Source organism: Phodopus roborovskii, unplaced genomic scaffold, assembly GCF_943737965.1.
Source record: "Phodopus roborovskii unplaced genomic scaffold, PHOROB, whole genome shotgun sequence".
Lineage (NCBI taxonomy): Eukaryota > Metazoa > Chordata > Mammalia > Rodentia > Cricetidae > Phodopus > Phodopus roborovskii.
Genome location: NW_026126514.1, coordinates 17,412,737 through 17,426,276, shown reverse-complemented (window position 1 = coordinate 17,426,276; position 13,540 = coordinate 17,412,737). Strand labels below are relative to the sequence as shown.

At 44.0% G+C, this 13,540-nt stretch overlaps 1 protein-coding gene across 1 annotated transcript; it reads left to right on the top strand.

The window, feature by feature from the left end:
- The first annotated feature begins 3,872 nt into the window (after window positions 1–3,872).
- On the top strand, window positions 3,873–11,384 carry Dnaaf2 (dynein axonemal assembly factor 2). Its single transcript, XM_051195918.1, has 3 exons — window positions 3,873–5,752; window positions 8,319–8,465; window positions 10,833–11,384. The coding sequence occupies exons 1-3, from the start codon at window positions 3,944–3,946 to the stop codon at window positions 11,337–11,339; spliced, it is 2,463 nt and encodes an 820-aa protein (XP_051051875.1). The 5' UTR covers window positions 3,873–3,943; the 3' UTR covers window positions 11,340–11,384.
- Window positions 11,385–13,540: the final 2,156 nt, after the last annotated feature.

Below are 13,540 nucleotides of genomic sequence, written 5' to 3'. Positions count from 1 at the left end.
CAGTGTTAAAAGCATGCAGGTATGTTTAAAATATAATGTAATTACAAATTTGCATTTGCTTCCTTTTTTTTTTTTGCTAGGCACAATTCAGTTCATTTTTAAAAAATCAGTATTTAAAATTTGTGAATCTTTTTACTCTAACCTGGGTTATTGACACCATAGTAACTCTAATCGTATATTAACAGATTTTTGAATTGTTTCTTCACAAATTTCTTTTTTACAAAGTTGAGAAAACTCTGCTTTGGGGTATTATATATTTACTACATAATTATCCATCCTTTTAGCAATGGAAAATTTTAACTGTCATTCCCATAGTTTTTCTTTATTTAGGTCTTTATTTATTTGTTTTCCCTGCATGTATGCCTGAAAGCCAGAATAGGGCACCAGATGTCATCATCGATAGTTGTGAGCCACTATGTGGTTTCTGGGAATTGAACTCAGGACCTCTGGAAGAGCAATCAGCGCTCTTAACCACTGAGCCATCCCTCCAGCCTGTTTTTATACTTACAAAGCATAAGGATTTTGTTGTTCAGTGTTTTGCTATGCTGGGAATCAAACCCAGGACCTCACACACTGCTAAGCCAAGCACTCTACCACTGAGCTACACCTGGAACTACAAAGTTTACTTTGAATCATGTGCCTCACTTTTCTGTGCTGCTATAATAATTCCAAAGACAGAATAATTTACAATAAACAAACAAACAAACAAAAAAATACTGGGTTTGGGAGAGGGAAGTCCAAGGGTGAAATTTAAAGGTATAAGGTATAAGGGTGACTTACAATACATTATGAATTCTTGAGGATATTTACGCATCCTGTCACATGCCTTAAAGACCTCCCAAGACTTACCTATCTGCCTCAGTCAGTGATGACTTGGAGTTTGAAAACTCAAATTAGAAGGTATTTAAAAACTTTATCTCAGCTGGAGATGGTGGCACACACCCTTAACCTCAGCTCTCAGGAGGCAATGGCCAGTGAATGTATGTGACTTTGAAGCCAGCTGGACTATGTAGCAAGTTCCAGGCCTGTTAGAGTTACATAGTGACACCTTGTTCCAACACCCTCCTTCCCCCCACCCACACACAAAAAACTTTCAAATAAATCCATAGCAAAAGCAGAAAATACAAATAAGCATAAATTTAAAAATGTTTTATAACCTGCAATTTCACCATAAGTAATCTTTAGAGGCTGGAGAGAGGGCTCAGTGGCTGAGAGTACTTGCTGCTCTTACAAGGGGATCAGAGTTCATTTCCCAGCACCCACATCAGAGGCTCACAATTGTAATCCTAGCTCCTGGGCTCTGACATTCTTATGGCTTCCATGGGTACCACATACAAGTGTGTAGACATACACATAGACACACACAAACCCATAAATAAAAGAGAAAATAAATCTTTATTTTTTCAAACGGGGCTTCTCTGTTTAGCCCTGGCTGTCCTGGAACTCTATCTGTAGACCAGGCTAGCCTCAGATTCAGAGATCTGCTTGCCTTTGCCTCCCAAGTGCTAGGATCAAAGGCAGGAAAATAAATCTTCTAAAAAAGAAATGGTTGTTACTATTTGGGTACACACCCCATTTTCTTCTGTGTTCATTCTCCCGCAGAAGTACTTTGGGATCAGCCTTTACATGTTAAACTTGCTCTTTTCCTCCCTCTGTATAGGCATGCATTATATACAGAGCTAATGCATTCTAGGTACCAGGGAATCCAGTTCCTCATCAGAACAGCAGAGTTCTAGGTTTCATGAAACTTACCTTTAATGAGGAAAGCCACTCTCTAAAACAGTACCAAGTAGGACCTGTAGTGAAAAACTTTTAAATAGGATAATTTTTGATGGGGTGTCTGGAGGTGGGAGAAACATGTCAGTGGGAGTTAAGCTGACATTTAAATTCTGGGAGTCAAGGGTGTTCTGCCATTAGTCTAAACCAGAGGGAGACAGACGGTGACTACAGAGTAGTGAGAGAGTTAAGAACACAGGAGAGAGACTTGGGTGTTAAATCGCCACAGAGAACTGCAGTGACAGAAATGGGTTTGGCTTAAAGATACAAGGCAGGGAAGGGTCTGTGAGGTGGTTTAGTGGCTTAAACCCTTGCTGTGGGTGGAACCTGATAACCTGCTGGGGATCACACATTGTAGAAGGAGAAAATGGACTTCCCTAAGTTATTCTCTGACCTCCACTGGTCTTCACAATAAACAAATGCAAAGGCAACTTTAAAGAGACACCAAGACAACCGTGTGAAGATAGGCTGTAGGAAATGGCCCGAGAGCAGCTGGGAAGCAGTTTATTACAGGGGGCTGTGATGGACACAGTGACTCAGACCAGACATGGAAAACAGCAGATAATTGGGGTTACAGTGGGACAGGGCAGGACTGGCAGCTGAGTGGCCGTGAAGGATGGGTAAAGAGGAATCAAGGATAACATCAGGGTTTAGGCCTGAAAGCTGGGGAGGTGGTGGTATTTACTGTTCTCAATCTGCCGAGGTACTTATCAAGCATTCAGGTGGAGAGATAGAATATGTGGTTCTCCAGGGGCTGTGTCCCTGGAGAGGCTCCAGGTAGGAATGAAGGCCTAATTTTGAAGTTAATGGTTTCACCCCAAAGTAAGATCTATGAAGGCATCTCAATTCTTTTTTTTTTTTTTTTTTTTTTTTTTTTTTTTTAGATTGAAGTTTGGCCTTGAACTCAGATCTGCCTTCCTCTGCTGGTATTAGAGTTGTGTGCCCCCATGTCCATGAGTACATATAATATTAATGTATTTGTGAAAGAGACTGCATAATGGGGACAAGGTACTACCCTAGTCTTGGGACATGTAACAGCAGACTTGTGCAGAAACAACTAAAAGAACAGACGGAAGGCTTGGGATGCAGCTCAGTGAAGGAGTGCTTGTACCCTCTGTGGCACACCCTGGGTTCAGTCCTAGGATATTCTCCCCACACACAAAAAAGGATGAGTTAAGAGAAAAACCTGGCAAAGATCGTGTGACTACAGTATGCCAATGTAAACTGTGCTAAATGCTGCACACACAAAAGCGATCCGGGAATCAATCCATAACCTTTCTCTGGACTTGGGGGAGGGGGGTGTGCCTCGGTGGCAGAGCTCATGCTACAGGTATGAGGTCCTGGCTCCTGTCCCTAGCCCCATAACAAAAGAAATTGCTATGAAGTCGAGTGGCATAGGATTCCATTGTATTACTACCACACCTGTTGCATTAATTCCTTGTAGAGCTTATATTCTTTCTTACAGAGTCACAAAAACTGCTGAATTAATCTAAGGATATGTGGCTTTAAAAAGATGTTCAATTTTAATTCTATTCTCAACCCAAGGAAACTGATCAGAACAAAGTCCGAGATTTTGCTAAGTGATTTATGGGCCCTTATATTTACATTATGAAGTGTGAGTAACTTTTTTTTTTTACTGGGCTTTAGTATTGTTTTTTGGAGAGTCCATCTTTTGCCCCCAAAAAGTCCTTATGGGCTAATTATAAGGTGGGATACCTGAAATGGAAAGAACAAAAATTAGGGTTTAAACGTCAGTTTCACAAAGTGTGAAGGGCCAGATAAAAGGTTTGTGAATTGTAGCCTTGGCTAGGAAACTTCTCATTTGTCTGTGAAAGTGAACAATTAGTAAGATGAAGACAGTGCTGAAAATGAGGACAGCTAATCATGATAGACTGCAAAGTACGTGTATCTTGGCACAGCAGACTAAAACCGGCAGCAGTTAGAAAGGCTGCTTGGTTGAAGAAGCAGCCCATTTCTAGCCTTTCCAGGAGATCACCGCCCCTCCTCCCAGGTGTCACTATGGCAACAAAGCACGCGCTGCCGGGCTATTAGGCCGTTACCTTCCTAGGCTGGTCACTTCTGCAGGTACAAGACTTGGAAGCTAGTCTTAACACTCCGGTTCGGGCTGATCCTTCACCAGGCCCGGGTGAGGGGCTGAGTGGGCACCATGGCCAAGACGAAGGCCTCCTCAGCGCTGGAGGACTTGGATCTGAGCGGAGAGGAGGTGCAGCGGCTCACCTCCGCCTTTCAGGACCCAGAGTTCCGCCGAATGTTCTCCGAGTACGCCTCGGAGATCACAGACCCTGAGAACCGGAGGCGCTACGAGGAGGAGATCACAGCGCTGGAGCGGGAGCGCGGGGTGGAGGTGCGGTTCGTGCACCCACAGCCGGGCCACGTGCTGCGAACCAGCCTGGACGGGGAGCACCGCTGCTTCGTGAACGTGTGCAGCAACTCGCTGGTAGGCGCGCCCAGCAGCCGGCCGGGCCCGGGGAGCGGCGGCACGGCAGCCGGCAGCCACTGGTCCCTGCCCTACAGCCTGGCGCCGGGCCGCAAGTATGCGGGGCGCAGCGGCTCCTGCTACACGGTCTACGACGTGGTCTTCCACCCGGACGCCCTAGCGCTAGCCGGGAGGCACGGGCGATTCCGCGAAATGCTGGACGCCACCGCCCTGGAGGCGGTGGAGCAGCAGTTCGGCGTCAAGCTGGACCGCAGGAATGCCAAGACCCTCAAGATCAAGTACAAGGGGCTGCCCGAGGCCGCAGTGCTCCGCACGCCCCTTCCCGGGGGCGCCCCTGCCGGGCCCGACGGGGAGCCTCCCGGGCTTCTCCCGGACCTGCAGTACCCGTACCCGTACCGCTACCCCGCGGCGGCGGAGAGCACGGCTCGCACACCGGCAGCCCTGGCTCCCCAGGCACCCCAGGCCCAGCAGCGGCCGGAGCCCACCGAGCCGCGCTGCACGGTGGTGCAGCGCCACCACGTGGACCTCCAGGATTACCGCTGCTCGCGCGACGCCGCCCCGAGCCCGGTGCCGCGCGAGCTGGTGGTCACCATCGAGCTGCCGCTGCTGCGCTCGGCCGAGAAGGCGGAACTGGAGGTGAAGGGGAAGCTGCTGTGCCTGGACTCCAGGAGCCCCGACTACCGGCTGCGCCTCTCGCTGCCCTACCCGGTGGACGACGGCCGCGGCAAGGCGCAGTTCAACAAGGCGCGGCGGCAGCTGGTGGTCACGCTGCCGGTGGCGCTGGCGACCGCGCGCCGGGACCTCGCTGCGCCGCCGCCGGAAGTGTCCGCGGCCGAGGCCGGAACTGACGGCGCAGCCAGCGCTTCCGAGGGCGACCTTGCTGCGGCGCGGGAAGATTCGGCGGGTGGGACCCGAGCTGACTGCGGGGACAAGAGCGCTGTGGGAGCCCCAGGCTTCGGGGCTGCAGACGCCGAAGGGCAGCTGGCTCCCGAGCGGCAGCGAGACCTCGGTGGGGACTCGGTGGCGTCCCTAGGCCTCGGGGAAGGGCCTCCTCCTGCGTGCACCACGTTCCCGGGCTGCGACACCGGGTCCCGTGCGGGAAGACCGGGACTGTGCGGAGACCTCAGTGCCCAGACGAGGGAGCAGCACGAGGGGACCCGCCACGACGCCTCGGGCTCAGCCATGGGTGGCCCCGGAACCGAGAGCACCGAACCGTTGTGCCCTCCTTTGCAGTGTAATCAGGACGAAGACTCCTTGACTTTGCTCATTCAAGTGCCTCGGATTCAGCCGCAAAGTCTTCACGGGGACCTGAGCCCCCTCCGGTACAAATTGTGCTTCTCCACACAAGACTCGGGTTATTCCTTCACTTTGCAGTTTGCTCCAGAGAATAAGTTGAGTACCAAAGAACCCGCGGTTAGCATTTCTTTAAACAATGCAGTGATAGTACTGGCAAAATCTCCGGAGAGCCGTGGACACTGGCGAGAATGGTATTGTGGCGTCAACACCGATTCTTTGGAGGTAACCGTTTTCACTATTTGAAATACTCTATCTTACGTAATTATTATTATTTTGTTACAGGCACCTAAAGGAATGTTTTCATCTTTTCATATTATGAAAGATGGTGCGTGCTAAGTCCGTTCTCAAAGCGAAGTTTGCACATATCCGAAGGATGAACCTCATGTCTTCGGGGTTGTCCGTAATGCAGCCGTTTTCTAGGGGTCCATCGACTGGCTAGAAAGCGCAGTGTTTCCTAGACCTCTGGCATTATATGCAAAAGTTGAGGGTCCTGTCTTTCCGTTCTCAAAAGGATTTATGTCGAAAATCACTTTCTTCTGAGTTTAGGAATTTGGGCAGGTAATGATAAAAATACTTATGGAGAGGAAATAATTTACATCCTATGCCGCGGTTGGAGATTAAGCTCAGAGGGTTAGCCCAAGGCCTTAATCTCCTCCTTCCTTACTTCCTATTGAAGCTGTTTAATTTCAGTGAGGTTGCCTTCTAGTGGGTGCTGTGAATTACACAGAAAAATTCTGTTTCAGTTGTCGTTAGGACCCCTAAGTATTTAGCCCATGGCTGGCGTTTGATTAAAGTGTGCCTTTCACTACATAGCCCTGGCTATCCTGAAACTATGTGGACCAAGCAGGCTGGACTTGAACTCACAGAGATCCACTTTCTTTTGCATCCCAAGAGCTGACATTAAAGGCGTGTGTCACCATGTCCAGCTACAGTGGTTTTTCTTTTCTTTTTTGATACAGGGTTTCTCTGTGTAGCCATGGTTGTCCTGGAACTCCATCTGTAGACCAGGCTGGCCTCGAACAAAGATGCACCTGCTTCTGCCTCCTGAGTGCTGGGATTAAAGGCATATGCCATCACCACCCAGCTTAAAAATGCTTTTAATTGGTGCTTCAGTAATAATTTCTAGAATATAAGATTCTGAATCTTCAAGTAATAAGAAGGTAATTGTTATAAATGTAAAATTCTTCCAATTCAGTGGTTCACTTGCAAAATAAAATATTGTTTAAGCAAAGAGACCACATAATAATCTTTACTTTTTAACTATAATAGTGACTTATATAAAACCACAGAGGATAGTCTTATTTGGGGTAACAGTAAACTGATCTTATGAAATAAATAATTTTAAATATTGTTAAATGGCTATTCCTCGCTTGACATGTATATAAACAAACTATATTGTGTTTAGATTTGGGCGATAAGGCTTAAATTTTCTAGTAATAGTTAAGAAATCTGTTACTGTCTTAAAATCTACTTCCTTTTAAATAACTAGGGCTGGAAAGATGGCTCAGCCGTTAAAGGATAGGCTCACAAAAATATAAATAACTATATACATTGAGTAGCACACTATATCAATGCTTAAAACATATGGTGACTTCTTTGAAAAGCCTGCGCTCACATTTTCATGTGTGTTTGGCTTTTTGAGTGTCTTTCTTTCTCTGTTTTCCTCTGAGACGTGTGTTTCTCTATGTAGTCTTGGCTGGGCTGGTTAGCCTAGAACTCACAGAATCCATTTGCTTCTGCTACCTGATTACTAGTAGTAGAAGTGTGTGATGCTATGCTTAGCAATGAGCGCTGTAGTTTTTCTTAAAGTCATCATTGAATGATTTGTTAGACCCTGACATTGCTTCAGAAATTTAAAAATAAATAGAATGTGCGTCTTATTTATTTTTGTTTTTTTGAGACAGGGTTCTCTGTATTGTTTTGGAGCCTGTCCAGGAACTTGCTCTGTAAGCCAGGCTGGTCTTGAACTCACAGAGATCCGCTTGCCTTTGCCTCCCAAGTGCTGGGATGATTAAAAGTGTGCTCCACCAATGCCTGGCAAATATGCTTCTTTTAAATAAATTTTGTAATTGGTTCTTAAGTGGCCAAGAACTTTTTCTGTATTTTGTTTGAGACATGGGGTCTGAGGTAGCCCAAGGTAGCCTTGAATTCCTGTGTAGCTGAAGGTGACCCTGAACATCTGATCTTCCTGCCTTTGCTTCCCAAGTGCTGGAAATACAGTTTTGTGCCACTGCATTCAGTTTGCATAGTTAAGAATTTAAAAGGCATATTCTGTATATTTCTTAGCTGGTTCATTAGAAATTATTAGAAGCTAAATAGGATTGCATTTATAGCCTTGAAGGGAATGTTCCTAAGAAATACCAGGGGCACCAGATATGATGATATATGCATAACCCTATCACTTAGGAGGTAGAAGCAGGAGGATCAGAAGTTCAAGGTCACCTGCAGGTGCACAGAGGTCAGCCTGGGCTACCTCGTACACTGTATATTTGGGGAAAAAAAAGAAATGCTGTTTGTAAGTAAGATAATCTTGGTAGGGAAAACACACAAACACTTCTACTTTAGTAAACTTAGAAAAAAAATCAAGACTTTTATTTTTGTCTTTTTAGGTGGATCTCATGAATATAATATGTCTTATATATTATTATATTTGGGACAATACGAGAGTTCCTCTTTTCAAGATAGCACTTAGAGTTGCTGAGATAAACTAAAAACTGTAAAACAATGGACTATGTAAGAACTCTTACAGTGACCTGTAAAGTAGAATATTTTTCTCTTTCTACTTTAGGAAAGATTGTTTCTTGATGAAGAAAATGTTAATGAGTTTCTTGAAGAGATCCTGCACTCCCCATTGTCACAGGCAAGGTCCCCAGCGCCCTCGCCACTGATTGAAGTTCTTCAGGTTACAGATGAGAAGATTCAGATTCATGCAAAGGTAATATTTCAGTGGGGTTTAAAGGACAGTGACTAATGGCAAGATTATGTAAAGTGACTGTTGGCCCAGTGACTTCAATTCTTGACTTTTTTTTTTCTTCTTCCAGTTTTCTAATCCTAGAACTCATTATGTAGACCTGGCCTGCCTCTGCCTCCTGAGTGCTGGGGTTAAAGGCATGTACCACCATGCTTGGCTGATAGTAATACTTGTCTACTTGTTCACTGTGGAAAACAAAACAAAACAAAACAAAAAAACTACACTCTTTTATTTTTGTATTATTTTTAAAGTGTTCATTTTACTGTAATTAACAAACAAGGGATAAAAATCAGATAAATTTAATATTCTACTAAACAGTAGAACAGTGAACCTTGGATTCAGAATTTTACACTTAAACAAATTTAGCAATTTGTCTTGCTGTTACTTGAAACCCAGAATCTTTTTTCTTTTTCTTAAGATTTATTTATTTTTAGCCTGCACTAGTGATGCATGACTTTAATCCCAGCACTTGGGAGGCAGAGACTGGTGGATCTCTGGGAGTTCAAGGCCAGCCTGGTCTACAAAGCCAGTTGGGCCAGGGCTATTACACAGAGAAACCCTATCTTGGAAAACAAACATAAAAAGATTTGCTTATCTCAGGTGCATTGGTGTTTTGGTCGCTGTTTATCTGTATGAGGGTGCCAAATCCCTTGGAGCTGGAGTCATACAGTTGTGATCTGCCATGTGGGTTCTAGGAATTGAACCCGGCTCTTGTGGAAGAACAGCCAGTGCTCTTAACCACTGAGCCATCTCTTGAGCCCCACAGAATTGTTGATTCTGGATAATATTTATAGAAACACCACATCAAAAGCATTTTAAGGCTCACAAATCTCAAAGAGATACTCATCATGGCCTTACTGCTAAAAAAAATACACCAAAGACAATTTAATGGGACAGTTTAAAAAAATTAGTTTGTTAGCTAATCCAAGAAAAATATTTATAGGGGAGCAACTTCTGCATATGCACTGTGTCACACATGTGAACACACAAACAGTAAAAATTTTTATCTAATGTGTATGAGTGTTTTGCTGCAAGTTTGTCTGCTTGCCATATGTGTTCCTGGTGCCCATGGAGGTCAGAAGAGAGCATCAGATCCCTTGGATTTATAGAGACTCACAAGTCATAAAAATTACATCATAGAATTTACCTTGGGTTTTTTTTTTTTTTTTTTTTTTTTTTTGCTGAACCTTAAGTTTGGTATGTTGCTGGTCTTCTTCAATAATGGACAAAAACAACTTAGGAACTAGTATTCCTGACCTGACTAAGGAAAGTCACAAAATTCAACAATGCCCTTGTAGTAATGACTTAAAAGACATTTGCAGGACATGTTTAAAAGGTTGATCCTTTTATCATGAAGGAGATGAATAAGAATAATAATTGAAAGGATTTTTTAAGGAGCAACCCCCAACCCCAAGACAGGGTTTCTTTGTGTAGTATTGACTGTCCTGAAACTTTGTAGACCAGGCTGGCCTCTCGGAGATCTGCCTGCCTCTGCCTCCCAGGTGCTGGGATTAAAGGCCTGAAATTTAGCTAGTGGAGGTGGTGGCACAGGCCTTTAATCTCAGCACTTGGAAGGCAGAGGCCTGATCGACTCAGCGAGTTCCAGGACAGCCAGGGATCTATAGAGAAACCTTAGAGAGGTTGGTGGGGAGAAGAGAGGGAGGAGATATGGGTGGGTGTTTTGTCTGTATCTTGATGTGGTACCTGCCAAGGCCAGAGGGGAGCTCCCTGCCTGCCATATGAATACTGGGAACTGAATCTGGCCCTCCCAAGTGTTTTTAACTGCTGAGCCATCTCCCCATCCCTAATTGAAATGATTTAATCAGAAAATTAAAGCCACAAATCATTGTGGCTTAATCCCAGCACTCGGGAGGCAGAAGCAGGCAGATCTCTTGAGTTCCAAGCCAGACTCTATCTCAAAATATTAACAGAAAAAGAAAATTGAAGCTAGTTTGTAGTTAAGATGGCTCTGTAGATACAGGTGCTTCCTGTGCAATCCTGGTGAACTGAATTTGAAATTATACAGGTGAAAGGGGAAAATCTCCAGAAAATGTCCTTCTCCTTTGAAACACCCTTACCGTGTACCCTGATCGTGTACACACGCAATAAAGGCACTCACTGGCAAGCTTGAGGACTTTGGTCCCAGCACCTATGTGATAGACGGTGAGAACAAACTCCTACAAGATGCTCCCTGACCTCTCTGTGTGTGCTGTATCATGCATGAATACACATGCATACACAAAATAAAACTTTTAAAAATGATTTCAGAGTACTATGATTCAATTTCTGTTATTTCAAAGAATTACTAACTTGCTATTTCTCTTGGTACAGTTGCAAGAATGTAGTAGTTCTGATGGGCTTCAAGAAGAGGAAAAAGGAGTCAGTGAAGGATATCCTCTAAGTGAAAAGGGAGACATAGAACATTTTACCACCTCTACAACTGATTCTGATTCATCTGCAGCAGTTGAAGCACTAAAAACAAACTCTTGTGGCTCAGCTGTGAGCCCTCAACACAACTGTCCTGATCTTTCTCTTATGCTGTCTGGAAAACCTCAGCAACCTGAGGCAAAAACGAATCCTGAGTTTATAAAAGAAAACGGTGATACCTACTCGGCAGAGGAAAAGGAAAATATAAAAGAGCCAGTCATTACCAAGGAAAACCAATTAAATGGAGATCACCTGTCTTCATTACTGGACAAAACGGTAGTTCAAAACAGAGCTGACTTTGAGAGCATCAGAGAAACCAATATGCAGGATGGTAGTGTGCAGATTATTAAAGATCACACAACTCATTGTGCATTCAGTTTTCAGAACTCTTTGCTGTATGACTTGGATTAATTGTGTATAATTTTGAAATTTAACTGTTGAGTAATAAAAATTGGGACCTAAAATAGCTTCGTGTTTTTAACTATAAAAAAGGCAGAAGCAGGCAGACCTCTGTAAGTTCGAGGCCTACCTGGTGACTTTCAGGCCAGCCAGGGCTACACAGTGAAACCCTGCCTCAAAACCAAAAACCAGAAAATGGGTACTTAAAGATAGATGTGTAAATAAACATTTACAGTTGATGATGGTGGGGAGGATAGCAGCCAGGAGGTCCCTATGATCCCAACTGGGAGCACTGAGCAAAGAAATCATGGCCAGTTCAGGTTAGGCCCAGCTACATATTGAATTAAAAGCCATACATGAGATCTTGTCTTCAAAACAAAACTGGGAGGCAGTGGTGATGCACACTTTTAACCCTTGCAATCATGAGGCAGAGACAGTCTGTAAATTGAGGACAGGCTATTCTACAGAATGAGTTCCAGAACACTTTCGAAAAACCAAAACAGAAACAGGAGATACTTTTTGAACAGTTTCCTTAATTATAGTGATAAGCTTTGTGATTTTTTTTTTAATAGTAATATTTTTCTCAAGGAGAGTAAAACAGTTAAAAAATGGACTGGAGAGATGGCTCAGAGGTTGAGAGCACTGACTACTTCAATTCCCAACAACCACAAAGTAACTTACAATCATTAATGAGATCTGGTGCCCTCTTCTGGCCCAGACTGTATACATAATAAACAAAACCCCACATTTTATTTTATTTTGGCTCAGGGTGGGTGGGGGACCACATTATGAAAATGGAGGTTAGAGGACAAGGTGTGCCTCAGGGCAGCTAGAGCTACAGAGAGACCCTGTCTCAGAACAATTTTTTTTTTTTTTTTAAATAAAAGTAACCCTTTGGAGGCTGGAGAAATCTGGAGCACTTGCTTTTGCAGAGGACAGAGGTTCGATTCCTCCCACACACATCAGAGTTCACAACCATCCTAACTCCAGGTTTAGAGGATCTGATGCCCTATTCTACCTCTGTGGGCACCAGGCACACATGTGCTGAACATATATACATGCAGGCAAAACAACACACAGGGATAAACTTTAGACATTTTTAAGCAATCGTTTTCAAAATCAAGTTTACATAATTTCTTAGAAGCTAATGTATTAAATCCATCTTTTGGTTTTAAATAACACATTTAAGGTTTTTAGAGAGGCTGGAGAGACGGCTCAGTGGTTAAGAACACTGGCTGCTCTTCCAGAGGCTCCTGGTTCAATTTCTAGCACCTATATGTTAGCTCACAACCATCTGTAGCTCTAATCCCAGAGGACCCAATGTCCTCCTCTGGGCTCCACATGCAGGACAAAATACCCATAAACATAAAAATGACTTTAAAAAATCCCTAGAACAGAAATTAAAACAAAACAAAAAAGCTTCTGGCCATTTGTTCTGACAGAGAAATTGTCTTTTACATGAAAAACCATTATTTTGGAATCCATTTATAACTCTTAAAATGTGGTATAGGAGTCAGGAGTGGGTGGTGCACACCTTTAATTCCTGTGCTCAATAGGCAGAGTTCGAGCCCAGCCTGGTCCACACAGTGAGTTTCAGGATAGCCTCCAAAGCTATACAGAGAAACCCTGTCTCAAAAAAACAAAAAACAGGAACAACAAAAAATGTAGAGGAAACCCTAGGTTTCCCCCACAAAAAGTATTTTAGAACATTATGAAAGAAAACATAAAATCTCTGATGTCATCACTAGCCCCAAGGGCATGAATGAGCTAAGTATTCCTGTTTCAGACAAGGCTTCTAATTACGACTAGGTTTTGAACACTCCTGGAAACACCTACTTCCTTAGTCCTTTGAACTGGTGACAGATAGTAGTCAGATTACATTTCTCCCTATACAACTGAGGCACTATGTACTGGGTACTGAAATTATACCTTGAGGTATACCCTGGCCTTGCATGCATGAGGCTCTGTAATCCCAGTTAAAGGCAGAACTGGGAGGGTTACTAAGACAGCTCAGTGGGTAAAAGTACCTGACGAGTGCCTGGTGTCCTGACCCTGGGACCAACACCCTCTGACCTTCAGCATGTACCACACGTGTACACCCATAGATGTACACACCGTTAACAAATATGGTAAAACCTTTAAGAAGTCAATACAGTGCCAGACTGAGATGTGAAGGTAACAGAAAACCACATTTCCAGTACGAAACTGATAAA

Coding starts and splice junctions, on each gene's coding strand:
- Dnaaf2 (XM_051195918.1), top strand. CDS start 3,944: ATGGCCAAGACGAAGGCCTCCTCAGCGCTGGAGGACTTGGATCTGAGC. Junction 5,753..8,318: donor TCAACACCGATTCTTTGGAG/GTAACCGTTTTC, acceptor TTTCTACTTTAG/GAAAGATTGTTTCTTGATGA. Junction 8,466..10,832: donor AGATTCAGATTCATGCAAAG/GTAATATTTCAG, acceptor CTCTTGGTACAG/TTGCAAGAATGTAGTAGTTC.